Source organism: Scyliorhinus torazame, unplaced genomic scaffold, assembly GCF_047496885.1.
Source record: "Scyliorhinus torazame isolate Kashiwa2021f unplaced genomic scaffold, sScyTor2.1 scaffold_318, whole genome shotgun sequence".
Lineage (NCBI taxonomy): Eukaryota > Metazoa > Chordata > Chondrichthyes > Carcharhiniformes > Scyliorhinidae > Scyliorhinus > Scyliorhinus torazame.
The window spans coordinates 185,264-205,446 of record NW_027308045.1 but is presented as its reverse complement, the minus strand read 5'-3'; the positions used below and the strand labels follow the sequence as shown (position 1 = coordinate 205,446).

General features: G+C 44.7%; 1 protein-coding gene across 1 annotated transcript in view; it reads left to right on the top strand.

The window, feature by feature from the left end:
• Positions 1–9,186, top strand: part of LOC140406147 (interferon-induced protein with tetratricopeptide repeats 5-like) — a 30,357-nt gene extending 21,171 nt beyond the window's left edge. The window contains exon 6 of the mRNA XM_072494288.1: positions 7,325–9,186. Within this exon, the coding sequence (XP_072350389.1) occupies positions 7,325–8,801 (1,477 nt within the window). The 3' untranslated portion in view covers positions 8,802–9,186. The remainder of the gene's footprint in view (positions 1–7,324) is intronic.
• Positions 9,187–20,183: the final 10,997 nt, after the last annotated feature.

The following is a 20,183-nucleotide window of genomic DNA, read 5'->3' as shown; positions in this document are numbered from 1 at the left end:
ATCTTTCTGTTTTAGTTAAGGGTCGATTGGTTATTTGTCTCTAAAGATTTTAGGCGTCCCCTATTTCACTAGGCTTTAACCTCACAATCTGCCTTACTCTAAGGATGATTTATTTTTTGGCCTCATTTTACCAGTAATGGATGCACGATTTTTAGTGCTGTCACCAAGATGTCTTGCAGACTTTATCTCAGGGTCAGCATCTTCTAGTCTGCTGATTTTACACACCCAACCTGAGCTTCAGTCCCCTCGATCCACAGAATACCTTACAAAAGTCAATCACACATGACTTTCCAGACTAAACTCGGCAGGTAAAGTCTGACTCACACATAGACCAGAAACTTCTAATATTCAAGCCTTTGTGCCGGTTAGAAACTGCTCATATTCCAACCATTTCTTGGGAACTCGAAACTTCTAATATTCTAGCCCCCACTCTAGCCCCCATTCTGCTCAACTAGAAACTTCTAATATTCTAGTCTCGCTTTACCTAGAAACTTCTAATATTCTAGCCTTTGTGCCGGTTAGAAACTTCTAATATTCCAACCGTTTCTTGGGAACTAGAAACTTCTAATATTCTAGCCCCCACTCTAGCCCCCATTCTGCTCAGCTAGAAACTTCTAATATTCTAGTCTCGCTTTACCTAGAAACTTCTAATATTCCAGGTCTCCATGCCTGATGCCATGGAGAAAGCAAAACACCCGGCTGGGTGTAATTAACACAGTGTTAGCACGACGGGTGCCATGTAGAAAATAAAGCAATCTGCTAGGCATAATTAACAGGGTTTTAATTAAACGTTGGGCTCCATGTTGTTGAAAACTCACCACAATTCTTAGAAGTCCCCCTATACCAAAACGGGCCAACATTCTAAATGGTGATCAGGGATTCTCACTCCCTGACTCTGATGCAGGCTTCAGTGGGTGCTATTCAGGTCAAACTATATTTTCAAGTTATCCCCGGTATAACCCATAACTTCACCGCCAGGTTCATCTACTTACCACTTAGTAGCATCGATCCTGGGTCCCGCATTGCTAAGTATGTAAAGTAGACTTTGGAATAACCACTATTTCAGGTTAAATTAAGTTATTTTATTATTATATTTTTTTTTTCCTTTTTAAAAGATGCAATCACTGTCTTTACAGAAAAGTAAAAAGATCTTGCTTCTGGATCCGTCTGGTTGGTTGAAGGGACCTTCAGGCCCAACTTGACAATCAATCTTCTTTAAAGTCTGGTCTTCTTTAGATGTATTCACTGTTCTGCTCGGTTGCTATGTCCTATCTTTCCCATGTACCAAGCTGTGAGAGCTGGCTTTGCTGGCTGTGTCTGAGCTGACTCTGAGCTGACTCTGCCTACTCTTTAAATTCTAGTCTTCCTTAGATATATTAGCTATTTTAGCTCGGCTGCTTTGCCCTGTCCCTTTCCCATGGCTGAGCTGACTGTAATCTGACTCTGAGCTGCTTGTTCCCTCTCTGCTTCTCCCTGAGTTCTGGTTCTGGTAGTTCCTGCCCTGGTCTCTGGGTTTATATATTTTTCTAACAGTTATCTCGTTTTTATGACTTTATTGTAAAGTAACTCTTGATTTTCTGTGATTGTAAAAAGTATCTTTGATCTAAACATTCTAATCCAACTAAGTATTCATTTTGACATAACCTCATCTGATAGATCTTATTACATTGTGTCCTTTGTGATATTCAAAAATGCATTGGTTTCAAGAGGTGTGAATTTTGGTTTGGTTCCTGTCATTCCTATAGTTTTATTTTCCAATTGTGTCGTCAGCTCATAATTTTGACTTTGATTTTGGCTTTGAATTATGTTTCTCGTAGACTGATAGTCTCCAGTTTTCTTTAATTTACCTGGTATTAGCAAAATTTCACTCCTAGAATTATCACCAAATTCAACTGAACCTCATCCTTTCCTTTCCAGATGCTTCCTAAGATAGTTACTTTCAATGAAGGTGTGAGCCATTGTTTTTGGCTTCATTCAAAATCCTATTGGTCTTGTTTGCCTAATGGCCTGCTTGACCAAGGATATCTGGATTTTACAATCCTACTCTTTCCAGCTGCTGTTTTACCCTTTATGGGATCTTTCCCTGTATCCTCTCATGTTTCTCTCAGACCAGATATTGCCAGGCTTCCATATTTCAAATGACACATCTTTCCATATTTTCAATAACACCCGTCCCTGTAAAAGAAGGGTCCAACCGGCTGCGCTGATTTGGCTGACTGTGCCAGCTTTAAGTCGGCCGCCTAACAATAGCTGTGCCGGGGTGTGTTCTGTGAGGATGGTGATGGGGTTGAGTCCTGTCATGTAGGCGAAGTATTGTACTGCCCAAAAAACTGCGAGCAGGTGCCTTTTACAGGCAGAAAATCCTTGCTCCACATGGTCTGACACACATGAGGCGTATGCTATGGGGCGTAATTGGTCATGGCGTTCCTGGAGGAGCATGGCTGAAAGGGTTCGGTCGGTGCTTGCAACTTCGATTGCATATGGGGACAGTGGATCTCAGACCTGTAGTATGGGGGCTGTGCTGAGTGCTCTTTTTAAAGCGTCCACGGCATCTGTATGCTGTGGAAGTCATTCCCAAGGTGCCTGCTTCTTGAGAAGGTCAGATTGGGGCGCTGCTTTAGTGGCAAAACCGTCAATATGGTTTCGGCAGAAGCCAACCAGTCCTAAAAATGACCGGAGGGCTGAGACATTGTGGGGAATGGGCAATTTGACGATCGAGTCAATTCTCTTTTGCTCGATCTCGCGTTTAACATGAGTGATCACTGTTCCTAAGTAAATCACTCTTTCTTTCAAAATCTGGGGCCTTCTTGGGGTTGACTTTACAACCAATTTCTTTTAGGAGTGCTAGAGGTTCGGCGAGAAGCGAAATGTGCTCTCCCTTTGTGCCTGTCTGTAATAACAAGTCGTCTACATACTGGACCAGACAATCGGGGCGGGAAAATTTTGCTAAACCATTTGCCAGCTGTCAGTGGAAAATGGAGGGGGAGTTGTGGAAGCCTTGTGGGAGGCACGTCCACGTGTACTGTTGCCCTTGGAATGTAAAGACAAATTTGTACTGGCACGCTTTAGCCAATGGAATGGACCAAAAGCCATTACTAATGTCCAAAACCGAATTTTTTTTTGACTGGAGTCCCTGTTTGAGCATGGTCTCGGGACTCGTGGCTATGGTGGGGGCTGCTGCTGAGGTTACTTTGTTCAATTCCCGGTAATCAATGGTCAGTCGCCATGATCCATCCAGTTTCATGACGGGCCAAATTGGTGCGTTTGTGGAGGCTACTGATCTGAGTACACCTCGATCCAACAAACTCTCTATTACTTTGGAGATTTCTCCCTCTGCTTCCTGGGGAAATCCGTACTGCACTGCTTCTGGGAATTAGGGTCGGGACCTGTAATGTTCACAAAGCCAGCCAAATTGCCACAGTCGTGCTTGTGCTGTGCAAGTGCTGCTTTATGTTCCTGCAGGACTGCTCTAACCTGTTTGTCTGCACTCATGGCTCGAGGGTCGAACCAGAAGTCTCCTACTGAGCTAATCCTGTTTATGTACTCACCTACTGTGAGCGTGGTGGGGGCTCGTGCTGCCTTTGCCATTTTCCAAACACACTTGTTAACTGGTTCAAAAGAAAGGTTATGGGAGCTCATAAAATCGATCCCAAGGATATGTTCTGCTGTCTGGGGCAGATCAACTAAAACTACGGGGTGCTTAGTCGTGTTGTTCCCTATTTGTATTGCGACAGGGGCTGTGATGTGTCCCTATTGTAAATGGCCTGTAAAACCGCTGAGTGTGATGGCGTCTGTTGTGAGCCACGTGTCTCACTGAAACATCGTGGAGGAATTGAGTGTGGTGCGGGACCCTCCTGTGTCCCATAGGAATTCTACGGGTTGTCCCCAGACTTTGCCTGCCACTACCGGTCTACCGGACTTGTCACAAAGGGTGTCGCAGACCCAAGTTGTGCAGCCCGAACACCGTCAGTCGGTGCCGTTCATGTCTGCATTCTCTGAACGGGTGCTAACGCTATGGATCGGCTTTGCCCTATTCCTGTTTAGGGTGCCTGTCTGTTGGCTTCTCTGCTGCTTTTTGGGCGCGTTGCACTCTCGTGCAAAGTGTTCTAGCTGTCCACAGTTGTAACATTCCTGAGGTTTGGGCTGGGGTTGGCTGTTCCTGCCCTCATTTACCCATGCGGGGTTCTGGTGTGCTTTTACTGGGTTAATCTCTGCCTGCTCTTTATCGAGTGTTATAAATGCCGTTTTGCCTGCAATTGATTGTTCCCAAGCGCGGGACAATCTCTTCAAAACCCATTTTTTATTGTGGGCCTCATCTGAGGGGTCATAATTTGCGCAAGCTTTTCGTCCTGCATCTGTGGAGCGGGAGACTAGAATTCGGGTCCATTTGGCCATATTATCTGGGGACAAATGGGCGCGGGCTAACTCTCCGAAAACTGCGGTGAAGTATATCCACAAGCATCCAGCAAACGCTGTGGGGTCTCTGTCTTCTTTTGCCTACACTTATTTAGGCCTTTTACAGGGTCTCCTCTGTTAAAGCCGATCACATCAAGGATCGCTGTGTTCATCTCTTGGAGTGTGCCTCCTCCTACATTCTGGGGGTCGGGAAGGGCTGCCATGACTGAAGAGTCGAGGCTTAAAACTGTGAGCTTCACTTGCTCCTTTTCGTCCAGGCCGTACATGGTAGCCTGCTGTTTGACTTTCGCGAAAAATTGGTGGGGGTCGGATGTGGGAAGGAACGGTGTAATTTTTCCACTCGCATCCTGTAATTAGGTCATGGTTAACGGGGTTGTGTCAAGGAAATCTGCTTCTCCTTCTCCTGTGGCCCTGCGGAGTGTGGTTACAGGGTTCATGGGAGTGTGTTCTGCCTGTTCGGTTGGGGGTTGGGGCGCTTTCCTTTTCTGGAGTTTTTACTGCGTACATGTTCCATGTACATATCTATGGGCAGTCTCATTTAATTCCTGCCAGTAGGGGCCGTTTTCCTGATCTAATTCGGGGCCGAATGTACTTTGAAATCCATTTTGAACGGAAAGCAGAGATTGCAATTCTGCAGTTTGCTTCCGGCACTTTGCATGGTCTACGGAGCTCTGCCTTTGTTCCATCGTGGAAGTATGAAGTGCTCGTAGGGCTGCTTTCAGATCGTTGCACTGTTTCTGCAATTTCTCCACTTGCTGTTCTGTCTCTTGTCTTACCAAGACCGCATGTTGCGTGTCCTGGTAGGCCTTATCATATTGCGTCTGAAAACTGTTCAAATGCGCGAGACAAGGCTGATGTGCCCACTTGGCATCATCCACCTCTCTGTCCCTAGTGCTAACTGCTCTTTTAAATCTCTATTCTCCTTCTCTACCTCACTCACATCTACCTCACTAGTTCTGTCTCTCTCCTCTATCTCTCTATGGAGCGTCCTAACGACCTCCTCTGTGCCTCGCAATTGTGCCAAACAGGACACGATTGCCATCGGCTTGCAAGCTTTCCCTAAGCTCTTCTTGTGAATCTCTGACAGTTTCTCCCACCAAGTCCGATACTCCCGGTTCCTGTTTCCTCATTATCGCAGAATTCACTACAAAGGGGCCATCCTTTCCCTTTGAGATATTTCCTGATCTCATCTTCCCAAACGGGTCACTGTCCTACTCTACTGGTCGTTGCGACCTCGAATTCCTGGGGGTTCATAAGGCGTTCCATTGCCTTCATTGCCATTCTCTCTATCTCGGTTCTCTGCTGAATCTGGAACAAGGGGTGATAAAGTGGTGATGTAAACACGGGTACGGCTTACGCTACTTTCCGGCCTACACAACTCCCACCAGTTTTACGCAACAAAATCTCTCAGGTTTACCTTATATCCCTGTTAGTACGCATACATTAACACACTTCTGAATCTCAGAGGCTAAATCAGTACTGTCCTTACGCTTGTGGTTTTTCTGTTTCCAATTGGATTCTCAATTCAAATTTGGGTTCTCTCGGAGTGGTTAGGCCACTTCTAAGTCGAGTCCCTCCGGAGTTGCCAGTAAATGTTGCTGATTGGCTGTTTGACTTTTAATTTGGCTCTGTTTAATTACGTTTGCTCAAGAGTCGCCAGGTATCTTTCGACACCGCCACAAGGTTCAGAACCGAATACTGATCAAAGACTCGATACACCAGTTAGTAAGGTCAAAAGCAATGCTCATTTATTTACACACAGTCAAATCTACTCATGCATAAACTCTACAAACTAAACTACCACTATTACTAAAGCCGAGACTTAGCTTTGGGTGCCCACTCAGTCAGAGGAACAATGGCCGTTGCTCGGTTCTGAGGCTGGTGGATTGAGCTGTTTACAGTATAGCAACTAGGAGCGTCTATCTCGTAGCTTGCGTTGGCTTGGAACTTACTTGGTCTGGTGTAGCTGCTAGGCTGGCCTCTCTTTTCGCTGAGAGCCAAAGCCAAAGAAGAAAGATTCTCCCATGGGGCATACCTTTTATACTAAAAAGGGCTTTGCGCGCTTTTGGGCGGGCCTTGAACTTGGCCTCAATTAATTGGGCCTTTCCCAATCATTCGTATCGATCTTCCTCCAATAGAGGGGTGGTTCCCTGATTGCTGGGCGTGTCCTAGGTGACTGTTGGTCTGCTTTGTTTTAGTCTCTTCTGGCGCCTGGGTATCTGCCTTAACATTGTGTATCTAAATGTATCTAAATGGCTCATTCGTATGTAGATTGCTTAGCAGTTTCTGTCCTGTCTGAGAGCTTAAGGTTCTAATCAAAAGACAGACCTTGCACCTGCTCGTTTCTTAGTATTGTCCAATTTTCCCTGCATTCTTTGCAAGTGTCCATTTTGTAATCGAGACATGGCCAACCCTGATGGCTACAGTCCCACCTGAGAGAGCAGCCAGTCCATCGGCAGGCCAACAGCTCTGTAGACTCAGCAGTGTCAGGTTTCTGTGGAGCCAATGCTGGGTCTTGGTGAGGAGGGGCCTACAGAGCAGAATACGAAGGAGGTGTACTTGGCAAAACCAATAGGAGATTGAGTACTTTAGCTCCAGCTTCCTTTCATCCCATTGCACATTGAGGTGGTTAAAATTTACTGTACATTTTGTGAGAGGTTTAACCTTCACCAGATAATACATCAATCAGCAGAAAAAAAGCAAGTTTCAGAACAGACAAGGTTATGAAGTAAATCCCTTTATTTTGCTGGGAGGTTTTTCTGAGATAATCATTGTGTGACCAGAGATTTCAGGGTCATTGTGTCTCAGAGTCAGGAACATCTCTTAGATAATAAAACTGGATGGAGGGGCTTGAAAATGGTTCAGTTAATCCGAGATGGACTTTGATGATTTTTTTTCTCTCTTGCAGTGACGAAGAGAAGGATTTGTTGAAAGTGAAGCTTGAACAGCTTCAATGTCACTTCACATGGGGGCCACAGAAAGACAACATTGACTTGGATGACATGAAGCAAAGATTGGAAGATTCAATTCAGACGAATGTGAAATATCAAGGCAGGTTTTACAACCAACTCGCTTTTGTAAACTGTTTGCAAGGAAACTGTGAGGAGGCGATTCAAAACTTAAAGGAAGCTGAAAAGAATCTGAGGGAGAATCATGAAGAAGAATTTAATAAAAGAATCATCATCACCTATGGAAACTATGCGTGGGTATATTATCACATGGGACAACTGACAGAGGCTCAGTCCTACCTCGACAAACTGGAGAAGATCTATAAACAATTTCCTGAAGCCACTCGGTACACAGCAATGATACCTGAAGTATACGGGGAGAAGGGTTGGTCCCTGTTGAAATCTGCTGCTCAATATTATGAAGAAGCAAAGGAATGTTTCAAAAAGGCTTTGGAGGAAGATCCGGATAATGTTGAATGGAATGTTGGCTATGCGATTGTTCTGTCTCGTCTGGAAACATTTTCTGGAACCCCAGAGAATTGTGAAACCACTCAATCAATGAAGCAGTTTAGACGTGTGCTGGAGCTTGATCCAGATCATGGTGAAGCCATGGTGCTGTTAGCTCTAAGACTACACGAATTCAATCAAAGTGAGGATGCAATGGAATTAGTTGAAAAAGCGTTGCAGAAGTCCCCTGATCTCCCACATGTGCTTCGCTATGCAGCAAAATTTTACAGATTAAAAGGAGATGTGGAAAAAGCGGTGGAGCTGTTGAAGAAAGGATTGGAAATGACCCCACACTCTACGATCTTACACCATCAAATAGGTGTGTGTTACAGAAAGAAACTATTGTCACTGATCAAAAATCCACGTCGCAAAAGACCTGGTGACCCTGCTTTTCAACAGAGAGCTGAACTGATTGAACTGTGTAAGAACCATTTTAAAAAGGCTTTTGAACCTCGCCCATTAACATTTGTCAGGGCACAGCTGGATTTTGCCAGAATCTGTACATTAAATGAAGAATATGAAAATGTCGAGAAGATTTACAATAATCTCCTGAAATTGGAAGGTATACGTCCTGAAAATAAGCAGGAAATATGTTTAGATGTTGGATTATTTGAACTGCGTGATAAGAAATCGGAATCAAACGCCATCATACATTTTCTTGAAGGAATGAAAGTCAATTCTAACTCAACGGAAGGAAAAAGGTGCCGTGATAACTTGGAGTCAATATCAGAAAGACAACTTCGCAGGAATCCAAGAAACAGCAAGGCCCATGGTGTTCTTGGCGTAATGCACCAACTGGATGGGGAGAAGCGTGAGGCTGTTGAAAGCTTTGAAAAAGCCTTGGAGTTGGAACCTGACAATGAAGAATATCTAAGTGCTCTTTGTGAATTACGCCTTTCCATCTCGGACAACAATGACTTTCCCAACTAACACTGAACCGAAAGATGAATTAACACTCTCTAATCCCTAGATAGCTCCTGGTGTCCACTTCACTTATATTCTGCTTAGGTTTATCTAATGGTGCATGTTACATGTGTGAACAATTTTCAAATAATCTCATTATAATTATTCTAAATCTCTGTGCTTCATTCAGGAACATTGACCCCACTGGTGAACTAAACAAATAATATTTATTCTGTTCTCCCAAGAGTTGTTTTTCTGTGTGGAAAGGTGGAGAGGGAGGGAAGACGAAAGGATATACAAATAGGTAAAAATAGGCTAAAAAGAATAAAAAACAGCAGCAGGTATTGATTTTCGAAACAGAGATTTCAATTGTATAATCAGAAGTTGAATGTTGAAATAGCCAATAAAATGAAAGCATGGCTAAGATTTGATTTGTGTGGTTCATCTATGTGAATGCGACAGTTTAGTTAGTACAGAACACGGTGGGGATAAAATCTTCTGGATAATTTCTGACAGTCAGTAATGTTTACGCTCTGTCACCATTTGGTGAACACATTTTATCTTGGCAACACAGAGTAACTTGTACACAACCTGCAAACGGAGACTGCTGGCTAAAGGAAGACATAATCGAGGCAAGAAAAATGAATGAATATAAAATGCGATTAAAATTTATTCCTGTTATATTTTTGTTGTTCGCCGCAAAGAGGAAAAGAAGTAGAGGTGCCACACTCTACGCTTGTAATACGCAATGCTGGGCTTACTAAGAGATGATGCTTCTGCAGTGTAACATGGTTAACTCCAATCGCCTGCACAAACACACTGCTGACATCACTACAGATCACTTGATGTTCCACAAGCAGGCAGTGTTATTTGAATAGGTAACCCCCTCCCTCTTTACTCCTTTAGTGCAAACAACTTTTCTTTTACACACTTCAACAACAGACCCAACTAAATATTACATTGCACCAATATGATACCTATACGTATATACATTAATAAGACAGTCTCTTGGGAGGATGCCAGTCTCTTTTAGGTAATATTTGATTTCTGGAATCTGGGGCGAGATTCTCCGACACCCCGCTGGGCCGGAGAATCGCCGGGGCCGTCGTGAATCCCACCCCGACGCCAGCTGCCGGATTCTCCGGTGCCGTTTTTTTGGCGGGGGCGGGAATGACGCTGCGCCAATCAGGGGCCGTTGGCAGCGGCCCCCCCCGGCGATTCTCCGCCCCGCGATGGGCTGAGGGGCCGCCTGTTCTTGGCCAGTCCCGCCGCCGTAAATTAGACCAGCTCCTTACTGGTGGGACCTGGCTCTGCGGGCGGCCTCCGGAGTCCTCGGGGGGCGCGGGAGAATCTAGCCCCGGGGTGGTCCCCACAGTGGTCTGGCCCGCGATCGGGGCCCACCGATCCGCGGGCGGGCCTGTGCCGTGGGGGCACTCTTTCCCATCTCGCCGGCCGGTGTGACGTTCCGCCATGGCCGGCACAGAGAAGAACCCCCCTGCGCATGCGCTGGGATGACGCCAGTACACCCTGGTGCTCCCGCGCATGCGCCAACTCGCGCCGGCCAGCGGAGGCCCTTCAGCAGCGGTTGGCGTGGTGCCAAGCCCTTCGGTGCTGGCTGGCACGGCACCAACCTCGCTGCCACCGGCCTAGACCCTGAAGGTGCTGAGGATTCCGCACCTTCCGGGCGGCCCGGCGCCAGAGTGGTTCACGCCACTCCTCGGAGCCGGTATGGCCCGCCCCGCCGGACAGCGGAGAATCCCGCCCCTGGCTTTTCAAAATCGCCGAAGTGCCTTCCGCTTCACTTGTTGGTGGTACTTTTTGTGAAACGAACTCGCTATCTGTCTCTGTCAGTACTGAAGTTTCTGCAGGGACAGATGCTGTACTTTCCCCTGTAGTAGATCTCAATTCCGTCACATCACTGTCCATACATTCCGAGGTGAATACAACTGGTGAAGGTTCAGTCCATTCACTTTGTGAACCTAGTAATTGGTCAACTTGATGTCGCCAAACTCTTTCATCATCTGGCTGTATGGTGTAAAATATCGGACCTGCCTTTGCTCGGATGATGGCTGGTGTCCGTTTTTCACTTGTTGTATAGCTCCACCAATGCCAAAATTGGCGCTGGTCTCTCACTGATTCCAGGACCTGTGAGGGGCGAGAAGTGGCAGCAGGTAAAACGCCCAACTCCCGCGGCAAAAACGGCCAGAGAATGGCCGAGTCCGTGACTGCGCATGCGCAAAGCGATGAGCTGCAGCGGTCGCGCCGTACAACATGACACCTGCCATGCACGGACCCGACTTGCCAAATACAGCCCCACAGGCCACCCCCTGGACACCGCCTGGTCACCCCACCAGTCCCCCCAGCCCTCGCGGAAGCCATGCTAAATTACCCTCAGTGTCCAAAAAGATCAGGAGAGGTTATTGGGTTGGGGGGATAGGGTGGAAGTGAGTGCCTAAGTGGGTCACTGTAGACTCGATGGGCTGAATGGCCTCCTTCTGCACTGTATGTTCTATGTCTATGTCTGAACACGGCTGGAATGTTAAAAGCTACTGCAAATGCTGGAATCTGAAACAAAAACAGAATATACTGGACAATCTCAGCAGGTCTGACAGCATCTGTGGAGAGAGAAGGGAGCTAACGTTTCGATCCTGGATGACTATTTGACAAAGCTAGAGAGAACTGGATTAGGATCAGATTTATACTGTTGTGGGGTGGGATGGGGGTGTGGAGCAGTGGGATTGGATCGAGGACCTGTGATAGGTGGAGATTGACAAAGATGTCGTGGGCAGAAAGACAAACGGAATATAAATAGGGGTGGCCAAGGCGGTAGCACAGTGTGTAGCACTGTTGCTTCACAGCACCAGGGTCCCAAATCCATTCTTGGCTTGGGTCACCGTCTGTGCGGGGTCTGCATGTTCTCCCTTTGTTTGCGTGGGATTCCTCCGGGTGCTCCGGTTTCCTCCCACAAGTCCCAAAAGACATGCTGTTGGGTAATTTGGACATTCTGAATTCTCCCTCTGTATATACGAACAAGCACCGGAATGTGGGACTAGGGGCTTTTCACAGTAACTTCATTGCAGTGTTAATGTAAGCCAACTTGTGACAACAATGGTTATTATTATAATATACATTTTTATATATATTATAAGAAGGGTGCAGATAGTGACACACATATCAGAATGTTTTAAAGGCAGAACAAAGGTAAGCAGTGTACTAAAGGACAAGTAGGAACAGGGAACAGATGGCCCAAGTGGTTTGGGATAGGAGGATGGAGGACAATGGTGAGGGGAAAAGAGATGGGTGGAAGAAATGAGAATGAATTGATAGAGAGTGTACTTCAGATTAAAAAATAAATCCAGGAGGGTGGAAAAGAAATGAAAAGTTTCAAATGTTTTCACTGTAATAAAATTGGCCATGTAACGTCACAGTGTTAGTGGTTGAAGAAAAGCACTGGAAAGGCTGATATGATAAAACAGGATAAGACAGTGGGGTTTGTTAGAGTGGTAAAGGAAAGCCCAAGGGAAGTGAAGGAGGTGCAAACGATTGTACAGCCTGTTCAAGAAGTAATTGTTAAGAAGGTGCCAGATGTCTTCAAGGAATTTACTTGCGTGGGTAAAGTTGACTCATGTGTATCAGGAGGAGCAGATAAAGAAGTCACAATTTTAAGAGATACAGGGGCCAGTCAATCTTTAATGATAAGAGATGAGGAATTATGTAGTTTGGGAAGAATGTTGCCAGAAAAGGTGGTGATATGTGGAATTCAGGGTGAGAGGAGTAGCGTTCCATTATATAAGTAAGGGTGGAAAGTCAGTGAAGAGTGGTGAAGTGGTAGTAGGAGTAATAGATAAACTATCTTGTCCAGGAATACAGTTTATCTTGGGTAATAATATAGCTGGATCGCAGGTGGGAGTGATGCCTACTGTGGTTGATAAGCCAGTGGAAAATCAGACAACTGAAGGGTTTTAGGATGAATATCCTGAGATTCTGGATTGTGTGGTAACAAGGTCGCAAAGTCACAGGTTAAGACAAGAGGAGAAATCAAAGAGTGAAGATGAAGGGCTGTTTAGCACAGGGCTAAATCGCTGGCTTTGAAAGCAGACCAAGGCAAGCCAGCAGCACGGTTCAATTCCCGTAACAGCCTCCCCGAACAGGCGCTGGAATGTGGCGACTAGGGGCTTTTCACAGTAACTTCATTTGAAGCCTACTTGTGACAATAAGTGATTTTCATTTCATTTTTCATTTCAAGTTGAAGTGCAATTATCAGAAACGATTTTTGATCAGATGGTTGAAAAAGAAGGTGGCGGATGAGATGGATATTTTTAGTTCAGGAAAATTGGCAGAGTTACAACAGAAAGATGTAGAAATAAAACGGATATATCAGAAAGCATATACGGAAGAGGAATCTGAGAGTATACCAGAGTGTTATTACCGTAAAAATGATGTCTTGATGAGAAAATGGAGACCTGCACATATGCAGGCGGATGAAAAGTGGGCAGAAGTTCATCAAGTAGTATTGCCGGTAGGGTATAGAAAGGTGGTGTTGCGAGTTGCACATGAGGTACCAGTGGGAGGTCATTTGAGAATAAGGAAAACTCAAGCTAAAATCCAGAAACATTTTTATTGGCCTGGACTACATAAAGATGGCGTTAAATTTTGTCAATCATGTCACACATGTCAAGTGATAGGGAAACCTCAAGCAGTGATAAAACCAGCCCCCTTAATACCCATTCCTAATACCCATTCCAGCATTTGAGGAACTTTTTACAAGGGTCCTAATCGATTGTGTAGGACCGCTTCCTAAAACAAAAAGTGGGAATCAATATCTTTTGACTGTAATAGATGTGTCTACTAGGTTTCCAGAGGCGATTCCAGTACGTAATATTACAGCTAAAAGGATTGTGGAGGAGTTACTTAAATTCTTTACTAGATATGGACTACCCAGAGAAATTCAATCGGATCAAGGAACAAATTTTACTTCAAAGTTATTCAAATAAGTTATGGATAGCTCAGGAATAAAACAATTCAAATCAACTGCGTACCATCCAGAATCGCAGGGAGCGTTAGAAAGGTGGCATCAGGCATTAAAGACAATGTTAAGGGCGTATTGTCAAGATTATCCAGAGGATTGGGATAAAGGAATTCCATTTGTATTGTTTGCAATTAGGGATGCACCTAATGAGTCTACCAAATTTAGTCCTTTTGAACTAATTTTTGGTCATGAGGTAAGAGGACCACTTAAATTGATTCAGGAGCAATTGGTGGGTGAGAAATCGGAAATTACACTGTTGGATTACGTGTCAAATTTTAGGGAACGATTAAATAGAGCAGGTGAATTGGCAAGACAACATTTGAAAGTTGCACAAAATGTGATGAAATGGGTAGCGGACAAGAAATCCAAAGTTCGTAGTTTTGCCAGTGGGAATAAAGTTTTAGTGTTGTTACCAGTGGTAGGGGAGCCTTTAAAAGCTAGGTTTTGTGGACCGTATAAGATTGAAAGGAAATTAAGTGAGATGAATTATGTGGTAAAAACACCAGATAGAAGGAAGACTCACCGAGTGTGTCATGTGAATATGCTTAAAAGGTACTTTGAAAGGGAAGGAGAGAAAAAGGAGGTTTTAATGATTCTAACTCACAGTGACGAACCAAATCCAGATGACTGTGAATTTGACATACCTCAAATTAAATTGGAAAATGAGGATGTTCTTAAAAATTGGGATGAATTGTTAAGTTACCTTCCAGAGGAAAAACAAACTGATCTGAAAGAGTTATTTATATCACATGGGAAAGTCTGTAGAGATAAATTGGGAAGTACTAAAATGGCTATAACTGATGTCGATGTGGGAAATGCTGTTCCTATCAAACAACATCCATCTAGACTTAATCCTTTAAAATTGGTACAGGTTAACAGAGAGATTGAGAGTATGCTGAAAAATGGCATAATTGAAGAGGGTTGCATCCAATGGAGCTCACTCATAGTGATGGTACCTAAACCAGACGGGACCCAACGGTTGTGAGTGGACTATAGAAAAGGGAATGCAGTTACAAGAACGGACTCTTCTCCTATCCCACGTTTGAAGGATTGCGTTGAGAAAGTGGGACAATCTGCTTTTATTTCCAACTTCCAGACATGAAAAGAACATTTAAAACATCGTATAGAGTTCTTCGATCGACTTCAGGAGGCGGGTTTGGTGATATACCTAGCCGAAAGTGAACTTGGAGAAGCTCGAATCACTTTCCTTGCCAAGTTTCCGTTATCCTCAAGACGAAGGGAAATAATGCAATCTCCTAGCATGAATGAATTTGATTGAACAGTTGTGCAAAAGCTTTGTGGCGTGATTACTCCACTGATGGACTTGCTAAAGAAATGTCAAAAGTTTCAAGGGACAGCGGATTTTCAACAGGCATTTGACTGCCTGAAAGCTGTGATCACCAATGCTCCTGTATTGGAGAATTGCAAGGGACTCTGTGTTCAGATTGAACTAAAGTATCTGATTCTATAGAGAAATGCCGAGGAGTAGAGGAATGGATGGATCGCGCAGATCCATTGTTCAAAGAGACTGTCAATCGAGAAGGATTTCGGTTGGAGGAAGAAGAGCAAAGAAAAATTGACTATATTATTATACCTGTTTGCATGCGTTGTCTTTTTTAAAAAACAAAAAGGTATATTTACTGTGTACATTTCTTCGTGTATGGTGCAAAAGTGAAAAATGAAACCATCTTGAAGTTGATGGTTTTTTGTTTTTTCTTGGGGGGAGGTGTCACGCGAGAGTGCCTTTAAGAACTGGATGTTTAAGCAATGTACCTTTAAGAAAACAGTGATGCTCAGCTCAGGTCAGCCATTTTGCAGGTTTTTACTTTCAGTTTAAAAAGCAGTCTGTGTGTTTCCAGAGAGCTGCAAGTTTTGCAGTTTGGTTTTGCTGAGAGCAGCTAAAAAGTGCCTTGCTGGTTTTGCTGAGAGCAGTTTAAAAGTAGAAAGCCAGTTTGCGACAATCCCTGCTATTCTACAGAAAACATATATACCTTTAACCTGATGTGATTTTGTTTAAAGGTGTTAAGTCTCTTGGAAGTTTGAAGGAACATTTTAAGCAATTATTTATGTTGCAATATTATCTGAGTTATCTTTGAAGTAAGAGGTGTTAAGAGATCCAATGTTTATTTAAGATGTTAAGTTGAGTTCATGGAATAAATAGTGTTTTGTGTTTAAAAACACACGAGTCCATAATTGTAATCCCACACCTAGGGAAAAAGTCATGTGCTTGGAAAAGCAACAAATCCATTAAAGGGAGAGGTTGGTTGAACTCCATGATACATTTTGGGGTTCTGAAAAGCCTCGCCCATAACACTCCAAAGGGTGCTAACAAATTTGTCAGACATGACCTCCCCTTGTGAAATGATCGTATTACCATCAAGTTTTGGGAACACCCAGAAGCTTGTACTGACAACACGCCTCGCTTGAATACTTGAAGCTGGTCTGGCATATTGTCCCCTTGTGAGTATTTAGTTCTTTCACTTAACTTGTCAACTCAAGGAGCAAACTTGACTGTATTTTTTAAAGTTTTGGGCTGGTGAAGGTTGACGTGACCGACATGCTTGGCAATACGGCCTATTTTGCCACAATCTTTGAATTTATTCTCCTTATCCAACAATCTCCTGCAAAATGACGCACTTGAGTCCAGTGATGACACGGTAGATTTTTCATAGACTTGCTTTTAGCAGACTCCACCTTATGAACCTTTCCTCAGACTCTAATTAACAAAGCCTCTTTCAATGCAAGTTCCAAAGAAGTAGCAATATCCTTCCAAGATTATCATTAACCCTTTGTCTGCCTTTCCTCCTGGTTTAGCTGGGTGGACCAGATTTTGTAACACACGTGAATGTTTTTTGCCCAATCAAGCAGAGGAAAGTTGCAACATGCAGTCTGATTTCCTACAAGTTACATTTAGAACTTTTCTTCATAAGAATTCCGTGTCTCATAATCCTCACCGAATGCATCCATGGTGCCATTTTTCGGATCCCTGATCTGTGCTTCTTCAGCTTATTTCCCTTCTGTTTCGTTTCTTGAAGCAAGAAAACTCCAAGCCCACAAGTAAGTTAGTTCTTCATGAACAATTACACAATGTTCAGCACCATTCGTGAATCTTCATATGCTGAAGCAGTCCACATTAGGGGCAGCACCATAGCATTGTGGATAGCACAATTGCTTCACAGCTCCAGGGTCCCAGGTTCGATTCCGGCTTGGGTCACTGTCTGTGCGGAGTCTGCACATCCTCCCCCTGTGTGCGTGGGTTTCCTCCGGGTGCTCCGGTTTCCTCCCACAGTTCAAAGATGTGCAGGTTAGGTGGCTTGGCCATGATAAATTGCCCTTAGTGTCCAAAATTGCCCTTAGTGTTGGGTGGGGTTACTGGGTTATGGGGATAGGGTGGAGGTGTTGACCTTGGGTGCGGTGCTCTTTCCAAGAGCCGGTGTAGACTCGATGGGCCGAATGGCCTCCTTCTGCACTGTAAATTCTATGAAGAAAAATCCCTTTGCAGCAAGATCTGGACAATATCCAGGCTTGAGATGACAAGTGGCGAGTAACAATTGCATCTCACAAATGTCGGGGAATGACCATCTCTAACAAGACAAATCTAACCATCACCCCTTAACATTCAATGGCATTACCAGCACTGTATCCCATATTATGGGCAGCATGGTAGCATAGTGGTTAGCACAGTTGCTTCACAGCTCCAGGGTCCCAGGTTCGATTCCCGACTTGGGTCACTGACTGTGCGGAGTCTGCGCGTTCTACCTGTGTCTACGTGGGTTTCCTCCGGGTGCTCCCGCTTCCTCCCACAGTCCAAAAGATGTGCAGGTTAGGTGGATTGGCCATGATAAATTGTCCTGAGTGTCAAAAAAGGTTAGGTGGGGTTACTGGGTTAGGGGGATTGGGTGGAGGTGTGGGCTTAAGTAGAGTGCTCTTTCCAAGGGCCGGAGCAGACTCGATGGGCCGAATTACCTCCTTCTGCACTGTAAATTCTCTGATTCTCTGATTATCAATGTCCTGGGGGTTATCATTCACCAGAAACTGAACTGGGCAGCCATATAAATACTGTGGCTACTCGAGCAGGCCAGAGACTAAGAAACGTGTCGTGTGCAGTTCTCCTGTCTTCCCAAAACCTGTTCACCATCTACAGTGCACAAGTCAGGAATGTGATGTAAGACTCCCCACTTGTCTGGATGAGTGCATCTCCAACAACACTCAAGAAGCTTGATGCTATCCAGAACAAAACGGCCCTCTTGACTTGCACCCCATCGACAAACAGTCACTCCCTCCATCACTGATAAACATGGCAGCTGTGTATACCATCTACTAGATGCACTGCAAGTTCTCACCAAGACACCTTAGATAGTACCTTCCAAAGCCACAACTGCTACCATCTAGAAGATACCTGGGAACACCACCACCTGGAAGTTCCTCTCCAAGCCACCCACCATCCTGACTTGGAAATATATCACTGTCCATTCACTGTCACTGGTTCAAAATCCTGGAACTTTCTCCATAACAGCACTGTAGGTGTACCTACACCCTGTTGATTGCAGCAGCTCAAGAAGGCAGCACACCGCAGCCTTCTCAAGGGCAATTAGGGATGGGCAATAAAGATGACTTTGCCACCAACACCCACATGCCATGAAGAAATAGAAAAAATATAAAACTGCAAAAGGACATTTCTCGGTTAAGTGAGTGGATAAAACTGGCAGGTGAAGAGTGGAGAAACATGGGATCATCGACCATGAAAGATAGATCAGAATATATTTTTAAAGTCCATGTACAGAAAGCACTAACAGTAGTGGACAGCTAAAGAAAATAGTCAGAGGCTAATTGAAAGTTAGCGATGTAAAAATAAATTCTCGAGGTAATTTTAATTCTGTTCTGGAATCATTTTTAAATTGTTTGAAAACTCAGAGACAGCTTTGGTGATGATTCTCCAAGGACGATGTTAGTTTATTTTAGTCATGGATAAATAACTTACTTACCGTGCACTATGTTATAGAGAAAGGAATGAAAACCGGGACAGGTACAGATGTTGACAGACAGGAAATACCAATGAGTCAGTGGGTTGGAATGCAGAAATATTAGATAGTTGTTGTGCTGTTTAAGTCCAGCACAGATCTGTGGAAGGATAGTGTGTTCAATATTTTTTGATTTCCTTCAAAAACAGCTCTATTGATTTGAAATAGGTGCATTCTATCATCATTATTATTAGGAATGTATAATGACTCTCTTCTTGAATAGTGCTTACACAGAGGTTGAAGGAGCCACCATGAGAAATAAACCAGTATTTGGTTCAACTCACAAGGAGATATTGGGCGCGATCGACCCGAATTGAAAAAGAGTTCCGTGTCAAGAGCATTTAGCCGGGTATTTCCTGGCTTGTAGCGCCGAGAAAGACCACGCTATCGATCAGGACTTTGTTGCAATCTGGGGCTTCAGTGGGGAATATTCTGCCGAGGCTGCCTTAGTCCCGTTTCCTGCACTGAGGAGCTCCACTTGCCAGAATTCCCCAGTGTAGAAGGAAATCAGGATGTCATTTTTAAATGCAGATCTCTCGACCCCCCACCAGCGTGACCCCCAGACCCTCCCCCACCAAAGCCCCAGCTCACCTACAATGGGGTCTCGGGGCTCCCCCACACTGGTAGGGCAATTCAGGGCCCAATCCCGGCATGGGAAAAATGCCAGCCTGGCACCTTGGCAGTGCCAATCTTGCAGTACCAGGCTGACACCTGGGAGACACCACCTCCCACCAAGTGCTGTTCCATCTGTTCCCCGTTTGTGGGGAACAGTACACAAGAAGGCTTGCCTAAGAACCCCAAGGCAAAGGGGTTTGATCCCAAAGCATTGGTAGGTTTGGAGAGCTGCATTTTATAGTGAGTCTGACTACCTCACTCTAATATGCAGATTTGCCAACTGCAGTTTTTCCAGGCACTCATTACAATCACTCATGCGTGTGATTTCACTGCACTTACCTCTCTTAGATGTGGTCAATGTTTACAAACATTGGGGTTTCACCACTTAGGCCACTGAAGCGTGTCAGGGTATGAATGGATCAAAGCTGCAGATTGTTTTTACAAGCTGTCAATCACAGAGCACTGTTCCAAAGATATGAATGGCTTGCAGCTAATGGATCGGTGGGTATCAGACGCAGGTACAGCTGCTCTCCTCAGTGGAATGGACACGTGGAGCGACAAGGTAAATATTGCAGCGATGACGTTTCCCACTGCTCTGTCTGTATTGCTCTCTAGCTTCCAGACAGGGACCCCTTCTCTAGGGGAGGGGGGTCTGTGTCTGGGACGGTCATTGGAGGGGGTTCCTTTAGGTGGGGGTCCCTGGGACATGTCCGCCAATTACAGGAGATGGTGGGGAGGTATCTC